The 22,696-nt window shown below is 63.4% G+C and overlaps 1 protein-coding gene across 2 annotated transcripts; it reads left to right on the top strand.

Moving 5' to 3' along the window:
- The first annotated feature begins 350 nt into the window (after window positions 1–350).
- On the top strand, window positions 351–10,032 carry TRMT44 (tRNA methyltransferase 44 homolog). Of its 2 annotated transcripts, XM_056132850.1 has the most exons (11): window positions 351–748; window positions 1,428–1,536; window positions 2,280–2,499; window positions 4,629–4,697; window positions 5,232–5,339; window positions 6,075–6,146; window positions 6,539–6,645; window positions 7,053–7,236; window positions 8,172–8,490; window positions 8,917–9,033; window positions 9,572–10,032. In XM_056132850.1, the coding sequence occupies exons 1-11, from the start codon at window positions 355–357 to the stop codon at window positions 9,838–9,840; spliced, it is 1,968 nt and encodes a 655-aa protein (XP_055988825.1). In that variant the 5' UTR covers window positions 351–354; the 3' UTR covers window positions 9,841–10,032. The 2 variants fall into 2 exon arrangements, with proteins under 2 accessions (XP_055988825.1, XP_055988826.1); XM_056132851.1 differs by lacking the exon at window positions 4,629–4,697.
- Window positions 10,033–22,696: the final 12,664 nt, after the last annotated feature.

The following is a 22,696-nucleotide window of genomic DNA, read 5'->3' as shown; positions in this document are numbered from 1 at the left end:
GTGAGCGCAGCCCCTTGTGCTTGGGGCCCCTTGGCCGGGGACACGCAGTCTCAGCCTGGACGCCGCCCGCCCTGAAGGCGCCTCTGGGTTCCTGGCCTCCCCGCTCAAAGCCCCGACCCGGGTGTCTGCTCGGGCCCGGCCTGCAGCAGGGACGGCCCCCCACCCCTCGCGGCTCCTCGTGGGCAGACCAGGCGGCCGGGCCGGTGGGCGGGCAGGGCGGCTGTGTGGGCGCCGGAGGAGGAGCGGCTCGGGCCACCAGGCCACGCGGCGGGGACGCCCCGCGTCATCTCCCCGCGCCCCCGCACCTTCGCCCGCCTACGTCATCGCCTCGCGCCGCGGCCCAGCCCGGCCGGCATGGCGGAGGTGGGCCGGGTGGCGGTGCGCGACCCGGCGCGGCTGCCGGGCGGCTTCTGGGCCGCCGTGGCCGTGTGGCTGGAGCGGCCGCAGGTGGCCAACAAGCGGCTGTGCGGCGCGCGCCTGGAGGCCCGGCGGAGCGTGGCGCTGGGCCGCGGCGCCGGGCCGGGCCCCACGGCGGCGCCGGGCGACGCCCGCGGCCGCGACCTCGAGGCGCTGTGGGCCGGCTTCTCCCGGGGCCTGGCCGGCCGCTGCCCGGCGCTCCTGGCCCTCCTCGCCGGCCCCGGGCCGCCCGCCGAGCCGCGCCAGCTGCAGCTGCTCTTGCGCAGCGTCATCCCCAAGGCCGCCCCGCGCCTCCCGCTGGCCGCCCCGCGCCGCGAGATGGTCGTGCAGGGTACGAGCGCGCCGCCGCCGCCGGGGAGGGGAGTGGGAGGCCGAGGGTCCGCTCCGGGGAGGGGACGGGGAGGCCGAGGGTCCGCTCCTGGGAGGGGAGGGGAGGCCGAGGGTCCGCTCCGGGGAGGGGATGGGGAGGCCGAGGGTCCGCTCCGGGGAGGAGAGGGGAGGCCGAGGGTCCGCTCCGGGGAGGGGATGGGGAGGCCGAGGGTCCGCTCCGGGGAGGGGATGGGGAGGCCGAGGGTCCGCTCCGGGGAGGAGAGGGGAGGCCGAGGGTCCGCTCCGGGGAGGGGATGGGGAGGCCGAGGGTCCGCTCTGGGCACCTCGCGGGCTGCGAGAGGCAGCGCAGCGCAGGGCGTGGGCCTCCCGACAGCGCCGTGCAGTGCTCCAGCCCCGGTGCTCTCCACTTGGTGCCCGTGGGCCCCTCGCCCAGCACCGCCCCCCCGTGGTTTCCCTGCGCGGTCCGTGTCTCGCTTCACCCCGTGGGACATGCGGAACAGCAGCCAACGCAGGCAGGCGCGGGGGCGCCGTCAGTGTTCCAGCAGCTCGCCTGGAGACCAGCCTCTCCCCCTGGCCAGGACGCAGAGTAGGGGTGTGGGGGTGGCACCGTGCTGTGTGCCCTTGGCTGTGCCCGCGCAGGAAGGTGCTCCCGGGCCCAGTGGAGTACTTGTCTCCCCCAGATGTCCTCGGAGGATGTGTGACTTTCATACCACTGGAGGCCGACGGGGACTCGGAGGTTGAGCCCTGCAGTGTGTATCAGCTGCGGCTCCTGCGCGAGGGGGAGCAGTGGTGAGTGCCCCCTGCTGCCTTCCCCTTGGTCCTGGGCCCCAGAGTGAGCAGCGGAGGAGCCACTTTTGGCTTGTGGGTTTGAAGAAGGCAGATTTCCGGGGCATGGGGCCAGAGAGAGCACAGCAGGGCAGCTGACTGGGGCTTGATCCCCACAACCCCATGTGGTCCCCTGAGCCTCACCAGGAGTGATCCTTGATCAGGGACCCAGGAGCAAGCCCTGAGTACTGCTGGATGTGGCCAAAAAACCAAAAGAGAGTTTTAGGGCTGGGGGAATGGCACGGTGATTTCTTTCTGTAGAGGAAATGGTGGGCTAGGACAGTGGGCCCCTCTGCTGGAGTAGTGGGGCAGGTGAGTTTCCCTCTCGGGCTGGGCCGGGCTGGTGCTGTGGCCTGGCAGGGCCTCCAGTCTGTGCCCTGGAGCCTTTGTGTGTGCGGCCCAGATCCGGCCCTGTTCAGACCAGTGCAGCCCACTTGGGGCAGGGCTGTGAAGGCGAGAGGCAGAGAGGCATTGATCCAGTTCTGTCCGAACCACAGAGTGGGCAGGAGGGAGGGACAGTGGCCCCAGTCCTGGATTGCCTCAGTGCTGACACTCTGCCCCTGTGTCGTCCCTGTCCCCGTTTCCCCTCCCCCCCAGCGTCCAGGCGGGAACATGCGTTGTGCAGTGTGAGGCTCAGGGCCCGGCCCTGCACCCCCGAAGGTTGGAGACCGGCTCTGCTCACCCCCCTCTCTCTCTTGTTTTCAAAGGTTCATATCTGTTTTAATTTTCTGTCCAGAAAAGTGGCCTTCGGATGGGGTCGTATGTCCCAGCCTGGCTTGGCTCGGAGGGGAACTGTTGGCCAAGCTGGCCCGGTGGAGCGCCGAGAGCAAGAGCAGTGGTGGCAGGGGCACCCTTTGCCTGCTCCCTCTGGTGCCGTACAGTCGGACATACTGGCGTCTGAAGGACAAGTACAGGGACCTGGTCAAGGTGACTGCCAAGCCCCCCCCACACGGGCCGGTCAGAGGGCAGGAGAGCAGATTGCAAAACAGACGGGCACAGTGTCCTGGCACCACACCCACCCATGCGGCGGGCATCGTGCCCCTGCAGCCTGACCCAGGCCCAGCAGTGGGCGCTCCGGCCTTTGTCTGGGGCTGTCCCGCTGGCCCGAGAGCCGAGCACTGGGGTCATTCTACGCGTCCCTCTAGCTAAGCTCACTGTGGGGAGAAAACCACGGACCCAGACTTCTCAGCTCCCAATTGCGCCCCTCCCTCGGCTCCTGCTTTTGGCCCTGGCCTGGCCCCGGTTGCCTGTTGGGGTGTATCACTGCACTCCAGATGTCTCAGCTGCAGTTTGATCTTCTGAAGCCTCCGTCATCCTACCCCGTCGCAGGTGCCCGTTGTCCTCAGGGCGGGGAATCTACCTGGGAGGTGCCCTGCTACTCCAGCTCAGATAGAGCCGTGCTGCCTCTCCACTGCCCCTTCTTTTTTATTTATTTATTTATTTATTGAATCACTGTGGGAAAGGTTACAAAGCTTTCAGGTTTATGTCTCAGTCATGCAAATATCAAACACATTTCCCTTTACCAATACTTATTTTTTACCATGAAGAACCCCAATAAAACCCCACCCCCCACCCCTCCCCGTCCCTGTGAGGCAGATGAATTCTAGTTAACACTCTATCTGCTTTGATTAGATTCATTGTTTCAATAAAAGATTCACCACTATTATTTAGAGTTTACCCCCCCCCCCCCCCAAATCAGACATGCTGAAAAAGCATTGTGAAGTGATTTGCTTTCTACGGCTGGGTTCAAGAATTAAATGTTGGTTTTGGATTTCTGCTCTTTTACCTATTGACCCTGGAAGTATTTCTACTGAAAGTCAGATAGTTAAGAAATTGGTTTCTGTGTTCTGGAGTCCTGGCCGTGCTGGAGAGCCGCTCGCGGGGGGCAACCGGTGGCCTCGGTAGGGCGTGAAGGGCGGAGCGAAACGCCCCCCTTCCCATGAGGTTTTAGTCGCCCCCACACTCCCGGCCCATACCTGCTGTCCACAAGGCTCCCATGTGGCCGCCATCTTTCTTTCCAGAGAGGAGAGGGCGAATGGGGCAACACCCTTTCCCCTCCGGCAGACTTGATGGCCTGGATCAATGCATAGTCCGTTCACTTTTCTGCTCCAAGCTGCTGGGTTCTGCATTAAGTCCTTGTGCTTCTGGGGCCGTGGCCGTGCTGGAGAGCCGCTCGTGGGGGGCAACTGGTGACCTCGGTAGGGCGTGAAGGACGGACCAGAACACCCCCCTTCCCATGAGGTTTTAGTCGCCGCCACACCCCCGGCTCATACCTGCTGTCCACAAGGCCCCCATGTGGCCGCCATCTTTCTTTCCAGAGGGAGGAGGGCGGAAGGGAGCAACACCCTTTCCCCTCTGGGCAGAAATGATTGCCTGGATTAACGCATAGTCCTTTCATTTTTCTGCTCCAAGCTGCTGGGTTCTGCATTAAGCCCTTGTGCTTCTGGGACTGTGGCCGTGCTGGAGAGCCGCTCGTGGGGGGCAACTGGTGACCTCGGTAGGGCGTGAAGGACGGACCGGAACGCCCCCCTTCCCATGAGGTTTTAGTCGCCCCCACACTCCCGGCTCATACCTGCTGTCCACAAGGCTCCCATGTGGCCGCCATCTTTCTTTCCAGAGAGGAGAGGGCGAATGGGGCAACACCCTTTCCCCTCCGGCAGACTTGATGGGCTGGATCAACGCATGGTCCATTCACTTTTCTGCTCCAAGCTGCTGGGTTCTGCATTAAGTCCTTGTGCTTCTGGGGCCGTGGCCTCCACTGCCCCTTCTGGGAGCCCGCACTGTCTACCCCACGCTGGCCCTGGGCCCTCGGAGCCACCCCTGGCCATGCGGGCCTCGCCTTGCTGTCCTCTGGATCCAAGACTCGCCCGGGGCCAGGCCAGTCCATGGTGCTGCCCACCTCCTTGCTTCTCCTGACCCCTTCCCTTGTCCTCCAGAGAGCGATGAGGGGGTGCCTGGGCCGCACAGTGACACATGCGCCCTCTTTCGAACAGGCAGGTCCCCGTAGTCTCTGGTTCTTCATCACACAAGCCTCTTTCCCTCATGGAATGTCCTAGGTGTGGCCAGAAGTCACCGACCCTGAGAAGTTCGTGTATGAGGACGTGGCCATTGCTACCTACCTCTTGGTACGCTGGGGTGACTGGAACATCAAGCAGGCTGTCGGGGGCTGCTGGCGGTGGGAGAAGCAGAGGCAGGCCATCTTCCTGCCTGTCCACCAGCACTACTCCCACTAACCAGCACCGCCCCCTTACTCCCCGGTGACTAGCACCCCCTGCACTGAGCAGTGCCACGGCCATAGTGACCAGCATTCCCTAGTAACGAGCACTGCCCCACTGTTCAGCACCAACCCCCTACTGACCAGCCTGGTGCCCAGTGTTCCCTCCTGTGACCAGCATCGCCTCCCCTGCCAGCTGCCAACCCTGATCCGGGCAGCCCCTGCCATCTCAGCTGTGCCATTGCAATGGCAGGTGGGCTGGTCCCGGGGTCTGTTTAGAAGCTGCAGGTGCTCTGGGCAGATCCAAGGCTGAGCATGGAGAGTTGCCTTGGAGGCTTGGGGTCCCTACCTGGACCCGGGTGCTGTGGGGGAGCAGAGCCTGAGGCCCACGTGATCCGTGGGGAGTCCCAGGAGTGCCGGGAGCTACTCGCTTTCCCTCTTGTAGGTTCTGTGGGAGGAAGAGCGCACCGCACAGGGACTGGACACCAAGCAGTCCTTCGTGGACCTGGGCTGCGGGAATGGGCTGCTGGTCCACATCCTGAACACTGAGGGGGTGAGTCACCCGGGGCTGTGGGAACGGGCCTCTGCTGACCACTGAGGGGTGAGCTACCCAGGGCTGTGGGAACAGGCCCCTGCCCTGAGCACTGAGGGGGTGAGCCGCCTGGGGCTGCCGGAATGGGCCCCTGCTGAGCACTGAGGGGGCGGGGCAGCCCTGCCCTTTCTGCACCTCTAGCGTGGCCTCTAGCCTTGTCCCGGGCAAACGCTGCATCAACATCGGGCCGGGCTATGGCAGGGCTTCACTGGTGACCTGGCATGCAGCTTATGAGGCGGGCAGGGATGGTGACCCAGCTCGACAGGGATGGCCCACACAGATGTGGCGGGAGGCTGCAGGGGAGCAGATGGCAGCGTGGCCCCATGTGGCTGGGCGAATGGCTGGAGCACGCAGCTGTGGAGAGGTGGGGCTGAGGCCCGCTGGGGGCCTGTCAGTCAGCAGAGCCAGCAAGGGTAGGCGGCACAGGGCGTGGGCCCTGCGGGCCCGGGGCTGGCAGGAATGCCAGGGTGGATGCCCTCTTGGGACCCTTGGCCGGCGCCTTCTGGGAGAACACCTGAGCACACCAGGCCCGAGGGGTGTGCGCAGCGGGCAGTGATGGAGGGATCCAGGCGGGTCACTGGCCTGGTGTGGGGCTCCCCCGACTTCGGGATGCACGTGTCCAGGCCCTGCTGGGGGGCAGAGGCCTTTGAACTCGCTGGTGCTGCAATTTACCCAGGTTTCTCGTCCCGCCCCCAGCACCCTGGCCGTGGCATCGACGTGCGGAGAAGGAAGATCTGGGACCTATATGGCCCGCAGACACGCCTCGAGGTGCGGGAAGGGTGGGAAAGAGCCCACCTGAGCCACCAGCCCCACGCCCCTCCTGCACGGGCGGGGCGGCCCCCTCGGCCACACGCATCTCACCTGCATCCACAGCTCTCTTCCAAACACTCCTGTCATGGTCTCGTCTGTGTCTCACTGTGGAACTCTCGACTCTGCGTCGCATGTGTGTGCACTCCTCCCACGCATCCACTGCTGGCTCCTTTGTTCGTGTTCGCTCACAACTCGCCTGCACGTTCTCTTGTTCTCACGTTCACACCCACTCAGCACTCATGACCTGCGCCCTTTGGCCCTTGCACGCCACGCACTTCCACACACTCGCGCACTCACCCCCGCAGCTCTGCCCCCCGGGGTGGTCTTCAGCCTCATGCTTGCTCCACCAGGAGGCCGCCATCACGCCGGGTGACGAGATGCTCTTCCCGGGTGTGGACTGGCTGATCGGGAACCACTCGGATGAGCTCACGCCATGGATCCCCGTCATCGCAGCCCGGTGGGTGAACAGCCATTCACGGCGGCCGGGCGGGTGGCATGTCTCTGGCATGTCTCGGGGGTTGGTAAGAGCATTAGCTGGCTCTGTGGGAGAGGCCGGAGGTCTGAGGGGGCTCCTGGCAGTTCTTGGCCAGCTGGCCAGTTTCATATGAGAACCCTGCAGTACCCCCGAAGTCAGGGGCCTCCAGGCTGCACCTCGGGGTGCTTGAGGCCGTGTGGTACCAGGGTTCACCAGGGCTGCTGCAAGCAAGGCAGCTGCCCCCTCTCTTCCCGTACCTCTCCCTCCTCCCTCTCTCTCCCTCTTCCCCCTTTCCCCCTCCTCACTCTTCCCCCTGCCTTCATCTTCCTGGCACCCTCGGCCCCTGCACACTCTTAAACCCCCCTGCCGCCACCCCCCCCCCCCCCCAGGTCCTCCTTCCACTGCCGCTTCTTTGTGCTCCCCTGCTGCTTCTTTGACTTCGTGGGCCGGTTCCGGCGGCGGCAGAGCCAGAGGACGCAATACCGGGAGTACCTGGACTTTGTGAAGGAGGTGGGCACTGTCTGCGGCTTCCACGTGGAGGAGGACAGTCTGCGGATCCCGTCCACCAAGCGGGTGCGTGCCGTGCGGGCCTCTCTGCTCTCAGCCCCCCACTCTGAGGGTCCCTGAGAGCCGGCTGAGCTGGGAGTTGGGGACGCCTTCCGGGCGCCATGAAGCCGCCCTGCTTCCGTGGACAGAGCGAGGTGCGTGCCCAGGGCCCTGCGCTGTTGGGGAGCCGAGCACCCTGAGGCCTAAACCATGCAGGATGCAGGTGTCCACCCTGAGCGTGCTCTGCAGCCATGCTCTGCTGTGACATCAGGGTTTGGGAACGACCGTCAGCCTCACACTAGGCCTGACAGCTGTACGACGCAGAGGCATGGCGGGCCGAACGATCACCACAGTCCAGAGAGGCCAAGTGGTCAGCTGCAGTGCTCAGCAGCTGCCGCGCCTCCACTTGCTGCTGGGCCCTGGAGAGCAGGTGGCCGGGCTCGGGCTAACCCACAGTTCCTTGGGGCCTGCATCTCCCTGGATGGTGTCTGGCCCCTCCAGGCCTGGTTTGCAGCTCGGCACCGAGTCCCGGAAATGGCTGTGTAGTTGCTGGACACCAGGTGCCCACATCTGGCGCTGGTGCTTGGTGCCCCAAATCCTCCTCACCCATGGACAAGTGCCGCATCTCTCTGGGGTCTGTTTTCTGGTGCCTGAGGCTTGGGGCACCTTGAGGCTTAATCGAGCCTCATGGCTTTCCCCACACCAGCTGTCAGCCGCCCTCAGCCCTGCTCCCCGCGTCAGGCTGTCAGCCGTCCTTAACACTTCAACCCGCATGGCAGTCAGCTGCCCTCAGCCCTGCTCCCAGCCGTAGGTCAACCCTCCGTGCTGTCCCCGTGGGCACCTGCCCTCGGGACAGTTTGGGGGAGCCATGCTGATGGGGTGGGAGGGCCCAGCTCTGCCCGACCCCGTGGGGCTCTGCCTGTGGCCAGAGTCCGTGGGGGCAGCTTCCTGCTCTTCCACAGGTGTGTCTCATCGGGAGAGCCCGCACCTACCCGGCTTCCAGGGAGGCAGCCATAGATGAGCAGAGGACCCGCTACATCCGCAGCCGACAGGAATGCCCCCCGGACCCCACTGCGCTGCCCTCGGACCCCACCGACCCGCAGGGGCCCGGCCGCTGGCTGCCCGCCTTCTCGCCACGGGAACAGGTGGAGCGTGTGCGGAACGGCGCTGCCCTGCCCCGGGAGCTCACCGAGCGTGTGGTGCTGCAGGTGGCCCGGCTCCTGCTGGCCCGAGGGGACCCAGGAGCCGCCCTGAGCCGGACTCCGACCTGGAACGCCGGGGGTAAGCCCCAGACCCGCACCCACCACCGGCCTCAGGACTGTGAGGGGCATCGTGTCCTTGGGCCCCGGGGGACTGAGTGCCCGCTGGGTCTCTGGCTGCCCCCGGAGCCCCACCCGCCCAGCTGGGCCTGCGGTCAGGGCTGCCTCCATCCCGCCCCTGGCAGGGCCGTCCGTCTGGGTCTGGACCCCTCGCGTGATTGGGCCTGTCCCCCAGACCTGGCAGGCTAGGGGGGCACATGGTGCGGAGTCCCCTCCAGGCTCACAGCCTGTTACTTCTAAACTCGTGCTTCTCCTGGAGTGGGGGCTCCTGGGGGTGGCCGGGGCCCAGCTCTGCCCTTAAACCGCTGGCATCCGCGTGGGGTTAGGGCCTGGGCCTGGGCGCTGGCTGCTCACGGCGCCCTCTCCTGCGGGGACCCCACCTCCACAGGGAGCTTGCCCTTGGCGGAAGTGGCCTGTGAGCTAGACAGGGAGACGCGGGGGCAGCTGCGGCGGGAGTGTGGGGGTTTGCAGACGCTGCTGCGGAACCACCACCAGGTGTTTGCAGGTACCTGCGCGGCGGCCCCGCACCGCACCTATACCCCCACCATCCCCTCCCGCCCTGCCCTGCACCCTCTCACCATCCCCTCTCAACACGACCCCCCGCCCTGCCCCCTCACCATCCGCTCCCACCGTGCCCCCCCCCCTCCCTGCGCTTCTGCCTGACACCTGGCAGCACTGTCCATGCCTAAGGGTGGATGTAGGCGCAGATGAGCCAGTGCAAGCCCTGGCCCTGCTCTGGCATGAAGAAGTGCTGTGCCCCCCTGGTCTGTGCCAGCCCTGCGGGGGCTCAGCACACACGCCCAGCCTTGGGGCTCAGTGTGGGGAGCCCGCGGGGCAAGCGTCCTCTGCGCTCTTCTCTGCGGCCCTGCTGTGTCTCTGGGGACACTGGGAGGTCTCAGCTGCCCAAGCAGATTTGCCCCACTGGGACAGTGACCCAGGCCCGCTCGACACCTCCTCCTGACAGCCCCCCACGCATCCCTCCCACCCTTGGCCCGCAGTCCTGGCGCTGCAGGGCCCATCTGTCACTCCACTGTGCCCCACAGTGCGCAGCGGGCAAGTCCGCCTTCGAGACTGGAGGGAGGAGCCACTGCCCGAGGAGGAGGAGGAGGAAGAGGAAGAGGGAGGGAGCGTCCAAAACAGCCGGAGCAGGCGGCTCCCCTCTGCCCGCAAGACCCGCCTCTGCTGGTTCTTCTCGCACCACCCGGATGGCTGCGTGCTGCCCGCGCCACGCTGCCCCTTTGCCCACGGGCCTGCGGAGCTGCGGCCGGCTCAGGACCCCCGGAAGCGGCGACAGCAGCAGGAGGCCCCGTGATGGGTGGTGCGCGCGCGCTGCTGTAACACTCCGTCAGGCTGTCCACGTGTCTGCCCAGCGTGCCTGCCTGTCCTTGGGAAGCTGCCTGGTGGTGGCCGCTGCCTCCCTCAGCCCCCGGTGGATGTGAGAATGGGCCCGTGGCCTTCCCATGTGTCCCCTGGACCCAGACGGCTCCTCTGGAAAACACGCCTGTTTAGCCCCAGGGGCTGCGTTCATTGTCTGAGTCGTGTCTGGGTCTGGGGCTGCGCTGCGGGGTGCTGGGGCGGGTCCTGCCTTGTGTCTGTGGGGTCAGGCATAGGAGGATCAGAGCCGGGGTCCGCACCGTCCTGCACAGGCTTGGGGGCCCGTGAGGTTGCAGGGCCCCCACTTCCTGAGGTCGGACACTGCACTGCCCCTTTACAGCCAGCAGTGTGCCTGCTGCATATTGGGGTAGAGTGACCAGTGTCCTGCCTGGGCCTGTCCGAGACCCCAATGGCAGCTGCAACCAAACTTTCAGGGGCCCTGTGTGAAGATGGGTTTCCACCAGCGACCCGGGCTGCCTCTCCTAGGAATGGTGGGGCATAGCAGGCTTCCTGGAGGAGGCGGTGGCGGCGGCTGCTTCGGAGGCATGAGTGGGTGGGTGGGGCCTCAGGTCTGCTTGCCCTCAGAGTGCTGCCTTCACGCCCTGCCCTGTGTTCCTGCAGTGGGGATCCCTCCCAGCACTATGGGGCACCCCTGGCTGGCAGAGGGCAGACCCGGGCCCAGCCTAAGCCACACAGGGACAGCGGAGGGTGGGGAGGGGGTGCCAGCCCTCCTGGTTCTTGGGGGTTCCTGGCCTCCTGGGTGGCCCATCAGGTGAGACGCACCCGACCCCAGGCTTCTCTCAAAGCCCCAGCTTCCCCCAGCCTGTGGGCCTCAGGGCTGGTTCCCAGGGATGCTCACCTGCTGTGGGGGTCACCCCTGACTCCCTTTCTTGCTCTGGGCTGGTGAATGAGGCAGCTTGGGGGGTGCTCACATTCAGCTCCGAGGTGTTTGTCTGGGACCTCAGACGGGTTAGGCCACATCCCTCTGTCCCACAGTCAGCCTAACCAGAGACCCAGGCTCCCAGCATCGTGGGGGCAGACCCCCCATCCCAGCACTGGGGACACATTCCCAGCTTGCAGCACTGGGGGCCAGACTGTTTCCCCCTCAGCAGTGTGGAGCCAACCCCCCCTCCTAGCGCATCCTGGACAACCTCCCTGGGCTGTCAGTGTGGCCAGCAGGTGGCGCTCCAGGCTGGCGGCTGCGGAGTCAGTTCCCGGCGCTGCCGCCAGGTGTGGCAGCACCACCGTCTTGCTGTGCTTCCTAAGGATGGTGTGTTAAGTTGCCAGGGCGCTCCCGGGTGCTGCTCTCCGCTCCTCCCCCGGGCCTGGGCATTCTGTGACCCAACCCGGCTGACACCCCAGCAAGGAACTGAGGCTCTTGCCCCCCACTCTCCGGCTCAGGCTGCAGTGACCCTGGTGAGGACGCGAGGACCCAAGGCTTCCTGCCAGGATGCAGGGCGTGGTCACCTGCTTCCACGTCCTGGCCTGTGGCGACACCACGGACCTCTCACAAGGCCCCCAGAGCTGGTGTTTGCAGGCCATCCCGAGCCCCACCAGCAGTGGTCACACTGCACCCTGGGGGTCCTGATCCGACTGAAATGTCCGGTAGAAAGTAGGAATGTAGGAAGACAGAGGGTATGGGGCTGCAGCGGAGACCCCTCAGCGCTGGGGGACCAGCGCTGCCAGGGGCCCCTTCCTTCCTCTGTCCTCTTGCCTCACGTTTTTGATTTTTTTGTTTGCTTTTTTTTTTTTTTCTGAAGCTGTGCTGGTTTCTGTAATGATACCCAAACAGGGTTCAGCCTGGAGCCTCAGTCCCGCCCCTCCGCCCCTCCCATTGCTCCAGAACTGGGGGCCAGGGCTGCGTTCCATCCTGCCTGGGGAGCAGTTACCCCTGCCCTGCTGCCTCTTGGAGGCCCCTTACACGGAGATGCAGCACCCGGGGCAGGAAAGGGCAGTGGGGCGTCCTGTCTGGCCCTGTGCAGCCCCCTACAATGCCACAGTTCTCTGTTGGGAGTCTGATGAGTGGCAGGTAGGCCCTGAGTCTCCTTGGAAACGGGGGCGGGGCCAGGTGAGTCTGAGGCTCTGCCGAGACCCCCAGAGGAATCAAGTCTCAGGCAGGAGTGGGCTGTGGGGTGACCCGACGCCCCCAGCCTTTCCCGAGGGGCAGCCCTGGGCACTGCCTGGGGGTGCTGCCCGTCCAGGGTATGAACCCGAGACAGTTTTTGTTGGGAGGCTTTGGGGTGTTCCAGGGACAGCGCAAGGGGAGCTGGGGACGGTGGTCCCCAGGGCCGCAGCACGGTGGCGGGGGCAGCCGGCTGGAGCCCCTGAGCCGGCTCTGCTGCCCGGCCTGCGCGCCCCCAATCCCGGAGGACAGGGACTGGCCAGGCGCCCCGCCGGCTTCCCAGCGTCCAGGCTCCGTCCCGGCCACCTCTGCAAGCGCACGAACTCTGGAAGTGCAGCTCCACCGCGGCCAACGGGCCAGCCCTCCCCACGGGCACCGCTCCGGTCTGGGGGCCTTCCTCCTGGCGGGGCTCTGCTCGGTGCCCCCACCCTGGCCCGGCGCGTGCAAGACAAACTGCCCTCGCTGGCCCGCCCGCCCGCCGCCCTGGCTCCGGCCTCTGGGAGCTTATTTTAACCCCTTTCTCCCCAGCGCCAGGGCTGGGGCAGCGGGGCGCCGAGGGGGATGGGGGCTCCCTGGGCGTAGGGGTGTGTGGACTCCAGGGGCGCCCGAAGGTGGGGAGCCTGCCCGGCCCTCCCGCCCCCGCCGGCCGGGCCAGGGAAGAGCTGCGCGGCCCCAGGCCACGTCAGCGCACCCCACCTGGAGACCGCCTGGCTGCAGTGCCTGGAGTGCCGGGAAGGGAAGCGGGCGGCTTCCAAGGAAGGTGGCATGGGGATGGCTGCCTGGAATGCGCCGGATTCTGCACGCCCGCGCTCGCCAAGGCTGGCCTGGCTCCTGGGGCGCGAGGCTGGCGGGAGAGCAGCGCTGAGCGCGCGGGGCGGGGCTGAGCGCGCGGGGCGGGGCTGAGCGGGCGGGGCCGGGCTAGCAGGGGGCGGGGCCGACCCGTCTGGGGCCTAAGAGGAGGGCGGAAGGCGCCGAGTCTTGCGCCCGCTGGTCCTGACTCTGGGTTTCTGGGCGCTAAACAGGCGAGGTGGCAGCAGTCCGCGGGCTCTGTGGGACGGTGCCAGCGCCAGCCGGGGTGCTCTCCCCACAGGACGCCGGGAGTGTGTCCCGACGGCAAGGTGTGTGGGGGCTGTGCTTTGAGCCTCAGTTCTGGCAAAGTGTGGGTTGCAGAAATCTAACGTGCACGCAGGAGTAGTCCTGGGGGGCCTGGGAGCAAGCTTACAGCATAGGTTGCAAGGTCCCCAGGAGTTCCTTGAAGCAGGACAGACAGCGGGGTCACCCCCCTCCACACACACACACACACACACATACACACACACACACACACACACACACACACACTCCTTTCACTCCTGCTCTTCCCTTCTTCCCAGCTGGAATGCATATGTGGTGGCTGCAGCTGCAGCAGCCACTCTGGGGTGTAAGAGATGCGTGTACACACAGTGTTGGAGCAGAATGAGCGGAGAGGTCTGTGCTGGTCTGGTGACGTGTTCCCATGTCCCAACATCTCTGCCAGAGAGAGGACCCTTGCACCAGGCCTGCCTGTTCATCCACTTGACTGCATGTCCCAATCAGGGGACTGTGCAGCACAGGGGCCCCGGGGTACAGGAAATAGCGAGTGAGCCCAGCACTGTGACGATGCACGCAGCAGCGGAGATGTGACACATGCAGAGACTAACCACGATGCACACAGCAGTGTCAGGCAGTGCACCTGCCTCTGGACACAGGGAACTCCAAAGGAAAGCCACTTTTCTGCTGGGGAGATTGAAGGGAGCCATCCCAGGCGGAGCCCTTGGCAGATTCTACCAGAAGGAATGAGCGGCAGCGCCAAGTGTGCCTGGCCCCTCTGGGAAGCAGGCAAGGCCGAGCAATTCTTCATGTTGCTCCAGCATCACCCAATTCCCAGCCAGACATGCTTGCAGAAAACCACAAACTCATCTCTTAGGAATTTGAGGCCCCGAACTTTAAGCAAAATGTTAGCAAATGGAGCAGAGCCTGGTGTGTGTCAGCGTGGTGACATATGGCCAAGGAATGGAGGACGTGGGGGTCCAGCTTGGGGCACAACTTTTAAAGTCACCCATGTTGAGGCTGGAGAGATAGCACAGCGGGTAGGGCATTTGCCTTGCACGCGGCCGACCCGGGTTCGATTCCCAGCATCCCATATCCCTGAGCACCGCCAGGAGTAACTCCTGTGCATCGCCAGATGTGACCCGAAAAGCAAAAATAAATAAATAAAAAGATAAAAGTGACCCATGAAGGGGCTGAAGAGATAGTACAGCAGGGGGGCACTTGCCCTGAACGGGTCTGACCTGGTTTCCATCCCCAGCACCCCATATGGTCCCCCAGCCACCTCCAGGAGTGATTTCTGAGTGCAGAGCCAAGAGTAACCCTGAGCATCGCCAGGTTTGGTCCCCAAAATGACAACAAAATAAGTAACCCAGAAAATTCACCACATTGGAAAGTGAGCAAGGGAAAACTAGGCGCGTCTCTTCCCACACAGGAACAGTAGGACTGTGCCCCATGCCCTGACACTCTCCTGCTGGCACGCATGAGGCAGAAGGGGTGCGCCACCAAACCCGCATTCCTGGGGGTTCTGCCAGCGTGGTCAGAAGCATGCAACACAGTGTAGGGTCAGATGAACAGATGCTTCCCACGGGACAGGAAACATTGACATGTGGCAACCACCTGCGGGAGCTTGGGTCCCCCAGGGCTATTCCTGGGGGTCAGCCCAGGTTCTCAGGATGCCAGACTGTACTCCACCAATGAGAAACACCCCTGACCCCAAACAACAATATGTTTATGATGGAAATTGTACATTTTAAATGATTATTTACGATAGAATTGAAGACCATATTGACGTTTTGAAGAAGAGTCCTTTGAAATAAAACTGCCCAAGGGGAGCAGGGTCCCCGACAGGTGCAGAACCTTGCTGGCTGAAACCGACTGCAGCATTCAGATGCCCACGACCTTCTGCCTGCCACCCTGCAGCCAGTGAACCCTGAATCTCAAAGTGGGCACAAGTGGGCTTGCCCTGCATGCCCACCGAGTGGTTCGATCCCCAGCATCCCACATGGCCCCCAACACCACCGGGAGTGAGCCCTGAGCACAGAGCTAGGACTAAGCCCTGAGCACTGCCAGGTGTCGCCCCGCAACTGAAAACAAATAATTGGATAAGTGTCAAGAACTGTGGGGGTGTTGTCCCCCAAGAGCTGCACCTCCTGTACCACCCCTGTCTGGTCGGAATGGGGTGTGGAATGTGTGCCCCATCCCCTGCGCCCCTCTCGTCCCTGTGGGGGAAGCCCTCTGCTGCTGAGAGACTCAAGCAATGCTGTCTGCTCCCCACGGCCCTGTCTCCTCTCCCTCCTCCTCTCCCCTGCCCTCCCTCCTCTTGGAGCCAACCAGCATGTGCCCAGCAGGGTCTGGGTGGTGGCAGGACCAAGCTCCAGATCACAAAGCCAGTGTGTGAGGAGGGTGCAAGATGCCTCCTGGAGGGATACAGACACCCTCGGGGCTGCTCACAAGTGCTGAGGCTCATCGTGGAAGCAACAAGTAGAGGCCCGTCACAGGGCTTGGTACAGCAGCCTCTGTCCCCTGTGCCATGCATCGGTAAGTCCTGGGGTGCTGCCTGCCTGTGGAGCCACAGCAGGACCAAGTCTCAGCCTGCAGGATAGGTTCCTCCCCACAGGGAGATGGGCCAGTGCAGGAGGGCTTCCTGGAAGAGGGAGCAAGCCCGAAGAGGGAGCACTTCAAAGCAGTTGAGCATTCTTTGGGGAAGCATTTCTGGGAAAGGTCAAGGGTTCTCCTGTGGCATCGGAGGAGGCATCCGGAGAAGGAGGGGCGTGCTGTGCTCAGCCTGGAGGGAGACATCTGGGCAGTGGCTGAGGCAGGGAGCAGCCAGCAGGGGAGGTGGCCCAGCATGTGACCAGGGTCAGTGCTAGAGTCCACCCACCAGGCGGCGGGAGGAGCCCACAACCCGCACCCCTGCACTCCCGGACTGCCGTCCACGTGGCTGCTGCAGGGGGGACTCGTGCCTTGCTGGGTTATTGCTCCCACCCCCGACTCTGCTCCAAGGACCACAGGCTGGCGGCGTCCACCGTGCTGAACAGGCTCTTTTGTTTTGTTCTGTTTTGTTTTGTTTGGTTTGGTTTTCGTTTTGGTTTTGAAGGCACAGCTGTGGTGCTCAGGGCTTATTTCTGACTCTGCACTCAGGGGTCACTCCTGGTGGGCTCAGGGGACCCTATCAGATGCTAGGGATCAAACCCAGGTCAGCCACGCGCAAGGAAAGCGCCCTCCTGCTGCATATCACTCCCGGCCCCCAAAGACAGGCTCTGAATGGACCTTGTGTGTCCCTCGCTGAGTGTCACTGACTACCCGGGCGGCTGAGGGCCGATGGGGATGCCCCAGAGCTGTAGAGTGGGGACTCAGCATGGGCATGGGAGTGCCCCCCAGTTCAGCAGAGTGAGGGTCCCTGCAGGAGGCATCTGTGAGTTTCCAAGGGGTTGGGGGTCGCCCCACTGCTCCCAGCTTTGCCCTCCCGGGCAGCCTCACTGGACGAGAGCTGAGGAGAGCAGCGACTCCAACCTCACCCGAGGGACCCCTTCACCCCCACCCGTGGAGCTCCCACCTACCCCAGCTTCCTTGGGAGCCTGGAGCCCCAGCTGCCCTCAAGTCTGGCCACCCCGCCTCCCTGCGCCCCCCTGGCGCTCGGCCCGCTGCCCTCTCAGTGCCTGGTGGCAGGGCTCGTTTTCCCTTCCTTCTCTAAATTGCATTTTAAAATACATTTTTTGGGGGCTCCCTAGGTGGGGCCCAGAGCCCCTCCCGGTGGTTCTCTGCCAGTGGGGTGGGTGACTGGAGGTTAGCGCAGGACACGGTGCTGCTTCGGGCTGCTGTGGCTTGCAGGGAAGCGGAGTGCTGGGGACTGATGCAGGACCGAACACAGGCAGGGCCATGCCAGGAGCCCCAGCACCATTTCTTTGCTTACGAGATCGGGTGCGTTCAGGGTGGTATGGCCGTAGACCAGAACCATTTCTTTGACCCTTCCCTGAGTTGCATTTTTTAGGGGAGGCGAGCTAGTGCTTGAGGGTCACTCTGGCCATTGTCAGAGGGCAGTGGGTCGAGGACGGACCCTGGGTCTCCCGTATCCGCCACTCGCTCAGCTGAACATCTGTCTCCCCAGCCCCTCTGGTCTGTGCTTTTTGGGAGATGGACTCTCCCAGCACAGGTCCCCACCTCACGTGGCTTGTGGCCTCCATGATGCCCAAAGCACCACCGTGACCTATCGCTGACCCCCCAAATCCACGTGCTGGGTCCCCCTGCCCCTCCCACTCCAGGGAGATTCAGCCATGTTCAGGCAGGGAAGCATGGCTGGGGGGCTGTGGTACCACTGTCTAACTCACAGGGCCCGGGGACGCAGAGTTTTCGCCTGCGTGTCAGCTGCCTGGTCTCTGTCCCAGAGCCTGGGGACGCAGCACCGTGGCCTGCATGTCAGCAGCCAGTCGCTCCGCTCACAGGGCTTCGAGTGTGGCCATGAGGTGTGGCCCTCCATGTGGCTGTGGAGCTGGTCCAGGACTCGGCACACATCTGCGGGAGCATGCACAGAGTCCCTTCCACTAGATGACACCCTCAGAGTGAGGCTTCAGGCTCATGTGATGACACTGGCCAGACAGCTTCAAGGATTGCAAGGTGCCAAACCAAGCTGTGAGTCCTGCAGTAGTGAGGAGGCAAGGCAAGGGGGGGAAGAGAATCAATGGGCAAAGAGAAGCCGCCCTTGCCATCTGCAGGTGGCATGGTGCTGCACACAGCTCGGAGCATTCGGCCAAAGAGCTTTTGGAAACAATAAACCAGTCTGTAGGGGCCAGAGCAATTGCACAGCGGGCAGGGCATTTGCTGAGCACGTGGCCGACCCAGGTTCGATCCCTGGCACTTCATATGATCCCCTGAGCAACACTAGGAGTGATTTCTGAGTGCAGAGCCAGGAGTAATCCCTGAGCATCACTGGGTGTGACCTGAAAAGCCAAAAAAAAAAAGTTCTTAAAGCAGCAGGACACAAAATTAGCGCACAAAGCCCCAGCCTTGCTGTGTCTGAAAGGGCAGGAAGCAACGAAACAAACAGTCCGATGACTGGCTTACCCCCTGTCCTGGAACAGGCCAGTGCCTGAGGCCACTCACAAAGCAGGTGAAAGACTTAGACAAAGAAAACTGCAAGTATTCAAAGAAACAGACAGGGGTAGGGAATGAAAACGATGAGCCATGACCTTGGCTTGGAAGAATGAACATTGTTGAAAAGACTTTCCTGCCCCTGCCAGTGCACAGACTCAGGGCAGTCTCCAATGGATCCAAGTGATGGTCTTAGAAGAATGTAGCACTGAGACACTACAAACGGTCTGGGAACCTGAAACACCCCAGGAGCCAGAGCAAGTCTGAGACACACACTGGGATTTGGCACTGCCCCAACCTGGCCACAGTCACATCAGTGTGGGCGGGAACTTTCAGGACCTCTGACACTGAGACAGGGACACTTAGCCCTAACAAAGGGCCTAGAGGTCTTCAATGAAAGGTGCTGGGAAACTTGGATTACCCATGAGAAAGAAAAAGAAGGAAGAATAAATGAGACCCCCATCTCATACCATGCACAAAAGTTCACTCAAAATGGATTAAAGATTAGGGTCAGAGTGGTAGTACAGCGGGGAGGGCGCTTGGCTGGCATCTACCCCACTCAGGTTAATCCTTAGCATCCTGTGTGGTCCCTGAGCCCGAACCCACCATGAGTAGTTCCTGAGCACAGCTGCGTGTAGCCCAAAATAAACAAAAAGATTAAAGATATTAATGTTAGCTGGTATTAGGTACTCAGGTATTAGATGCAGGTCCGCAAAACACACTGGGAAAAACATTAGCAGAACTCTCTGTGCTATTGATTTCATAGGTGTCTTCAATGATTCAACGCATTGGCAAAAATAAATAAATAAATAAATAAAAAGACACAAATGGGTCTTCATCAAATCAAATTATTTCTGTAGTGGGAAAGAAAGGACTGGTAAAATGCAGAGGGGGCGGGCGGGGAGGGAAAGCAGAGGCCGCCAGCACCCCAGGTGCGCCGGTCGCGCGCTTTCAGCACCTCGGACAGCGCTGCGGCCCCAGCCGCTGACCTGCGCACCCAAGCGGGACTGGCCGCAGGGCCCCGCTCCAGCCCGGACCTGCCCAAGGCCTCCGGGACACCGCGGGGGCTCCATTTGCCCGCGCCTGAAGCGCAGAGCCGGGGCCCCACTGGCCCCGAGGATGGGGGCAAGTCAGTGACCCGGGCCCGGGAGAGTCGCTGCGGGCGGGACTCTGGTGCTGGCCCGGTCGTTTGCTGTCCCGCGCGCTGGTGCTGCGTCCTGCGCCGTCCAGGTGAACTGTCCTGGGCCGCCCACATCGGCCCGCGCCCTCCGTCCGCCGCCTCCGGGGCTGGGTGCGGCTCCCACGGCGTCCGTGCACTCGCGCTGGGGCAGGGCCCCAGCAGACCCTGCGCTGCCCACGAGCCTCGCTCCTCTCCGCAGCTTTCCGTGTGCGCGGCCTCGCCTCGCTCCAGGGCTGTCCACGCCCGCGCCCGCACTGCTAAGCCTCACAGCCCCGACCCCCGCCCCACGGTCCCCCCATAGCCCCGCACAGCTCCTGCCACCCTGCCCCTCGCTCCCCAAGGGGGCCAGCTGGAGCTAGAGTTGGACGGGGAGGATGCTCAGGTGTTCCCTAAGCGCCGCACCGCCGCCCAGTGCGGGTCAGAGGTGGGTCTGCGCCGGGGTGCGGGGTGCGGTTCTGGGACAGCCTTTGGCTTCTCCCACCCGGGGAACTGCCCAGGCATGGACCAGCCCTTCTGGACACGGACTCCGGCAAGGCCAGGCCTCGGGACTCATGCAGACTCTGGCTCCTCCCCCCCCCCAGGCTTCTGGGGACCCCAGCAACCGTGAAGACCCCTTTTATCTGGACTCCGGGGTCTCCCATACACACATCCCATACACGCACAGGGGCCTGAGAAGAGCTTCCTGCCCACAGCGCACACTGGGCTCCCCTGGGTTCTAGAATGTTCCATCAGGTCTACATGCCTGTCAGAGGTCCACCTGCTATTGCCTTGTTAGGTGACACTGGGGACACCTGTCATGGGGTTGGTAGGTGACACTGGGAGGGGACATGTGTTTGTCAATGGTGTGGGGACACTGTAGAAGCATCTGTGCTGTGACGTGCCTCCCGCCACGTGGCACCCCATCTTTGGAGCTGGGGCTCAGGACACCCTACCAGCTTTTGGTCACTCATCACACAGCACTGTCCCTCCCCAAGGAGTCCTCGAGCCACCTGGGCATGTGGTGGGTGGGGTGGGTGGAGATGCCACTGGGGTGCCTACACCTGGTGTGCTGTGCTGTGCACTGTGCACACGTGTCTGTGCATGTGTGTGCTATGTGCAGGCATGTATACACATATGTGTTCATGGATTGTGTGGGCACATGGATCTGTCTGTGTGCATGCATGCTGGTGTGTGTCAGTACATGTATGCTTGTATGTGTGTATGTCTTGCATGCGCACTAGTATGTTTGTGTGTTCACACATGTGCATGCATGTACATGTCTGTACCTCCATGTTTTATCAGTGTGTATTAATGTCTATATGTTTGGGCTGGAGCGATAGCACAGCGGGTAAGGCGTTAGCCAACTTGGTCGGTTCAGGTTCGATTCCTCCGCCCCTCTCGGAGAGCCCGGCAAGCTACCGAGAGTATCTCGCCTGCAAGGCAAAGCCTGGCAAGCTCCCCATGACGTATTCAATATGCCAAACACAGTAACAACAAGCCTCAAAATGGAGATGTTACTGGGCCCGCTCGAGCAAAATCAATGGACAACGGGGGACAGTGCTACAGTGCTATGTTTATGCATCTATTAGTACACATGTGTTTGTGTGCATGCATGTATATACATGGCCATATGGGCACGCATGCGTGTCTGTGTGTCTGTGCATGTATGTATGTGTCTCTGCATGCAGGTGTATGTGGAACCTTCCATTCCCCAAGGCTAGTGACACAGGGAGACAGCTGAGTCTCTGCCAAATCTAGAATACTAGGGGGCATCTCCCAGGGGACACCAGTAGAGTACTGGGCATTCCAGAACCTGCTGCCAGGCCCTGAGCTTGTGAGTGAAAGAACCTTTAGTGTGGGCTTGACCATGACAGAGCAGCTTTGCACTGTGAGAAGCCCAGGAGCAGTCTACTGCTGTGAGCAGAAGCCTGCCTCAACCATCACTTAAGGTTTCTGGCTGGCCTTCTGGGGGGGGGGGGAGCAGGTGACAGCGGGGAGGGCTGGAGGGGGTGCTGCGCAGGGACCCTACTTCCTGGCACAGTGCCCGCAGTCAGCTCTGGGGTGGGGGCCTCGGAGGCACTGCTGGACCCCAAAGCAGTGTTGCGGGGAGTGAGGGTCCCTGGGGGTCGGGGTCCGGGTCCTCAGGGTCCTGCAGCGGGCTCCCGGGGAGGCGCGCGTAGGGGGCGCCCCGCGCCTGGGGGTCCGCCCCGCATCTCGCGCGGGCTCGCTTCTGGGGACCTCCGCGGCGCCCCCGCGGCCGGGGAGGGGGCCGGGCCAGGTGCGGCCGGGCCGGGGCGGTCCCTCCGCGGCCCCGCCCCTCCCGCGGCCCGCCCCGTAACCCGACGCCGCGCCCCGCGCCCCGCGCCCAGTGCCACATCACAGCCGCACCATGCTGCTGCCGCTCGCGCTCTGGGTCCTGGCCGCCGTCCCGCCCGCGCCCGGCTGCCGGCCGGACCACGACCCCGCGGGTAAGGGGGGGCGCCGGGGCCGCGGGCGGCCGAGCCCGCCGCAGGGCGCCCCCGAGCGAGAGCAGGGTCAGCGGCAGCGGCGCCCCGCAGGAGGCCGCCCCCACCTGCCCCCTCCCCGCGGGGGGCTCATCGCCCCAGAACGGGCAGAGCCTGGGGGCCCAGCTGCGAGCGGAGCAGCGGGGACAGGGCGACGAGGCTCCGTCCTGGCCGCCCGCGCCGCCCAGCGCTGCCTGCCTCCGTTTCCCTTACTACTTACGGGCTGTATGAGTCTGAGTGAGTGGGGTGGGTGCTGGTGCGTGGCGTGTGCATGTCTACCTATCTGTGTGTGCCTGTGTGTGGTGTGTATGACTGTGTGTGTGGTATGTGTGGGGGGCTGTGTGTGGTGTGTGTGACTTTGTGTATGTGGAATGTGTGGTGTGTGTGGGACTGTGTTTTTGTGTGGTATGTGTGTGTGTGGTGTGTGTGACTGCGTGTATGTGGGGGGGTGTGGCATGTGTGTGGTATGTGTGTGGGGCTGTGGGTGGTGTGTGTGACTATGTGTGTGACTGTATGGATATGTGTGTGACTGAGTATGGTGTGTGTGGTCTGTGGGGTGTGTGTGGTGTGTGTGTGTGGGTGTGTGTGACTGTGCCTTTCCGGGGATGAGTGTCCCCGCAGTGGGAGCACACAGCAGGCCCAGAGGCACCGCTCCGGGATTTCTGTTTTCCCGGGAGCAGAGCACTGCCCTTCTGTCACGGCACAGAGCCTGACACCCCTTCCGGGCCTGCTGGATGACGGGTGGGCTCCCCACAAGGTGAAGGGTGGGGGCCCTGAGATGAGACGTGGGGCCTCCCTCACACCTCTGCCCGTGGACCACGAGCACTGGGTCATCCAGTCTTCTGTTCTGGTG

This window comes from Sorex fumeus, unplaced genomic scaffold, assembly GCF_029834395.1.
Source record: "Sorex fumeus unplaced genomic scaffold, SorFum_2.1 ptg000095l, whole genome shotgun sequence".
In the NCBI taxonomy this organism is placed as follows: Eukaryota; Metazoa; Chordata; class Mammalia; order Eulipotyphla; family Soricidae; genus Sorex; species Sorex fumeus.
This window is presented reverse-complemented; position numbering and strand designations above follow the sequence as displayed.

Bases quoted from the DNA above. Each gene is read 5' to 3' on its own strand.
- TRMT44 (XM_056132850.1), top strand. From the start codon at position 355: ATGGCGGAGGTGGGCCGGGTGGCGGTGCGCGACCCGGCGCGGCTGCCG. The intron at 1,537-2,279 runs GTGAGTGCCCCC...TTGTTTTCAAAG, and splicing joins CTGCGCGAGGGGGAGCAGTG to GTTCATATCTGTTTTAATTT. The intron at 9,034-9,571 runs GTACCTGCGCGG...TGTGCCCCACAG, and splicing joins CCACCACCAGGTGTTTGCAG to TGCGCAGCGGGCAAGTCCGC.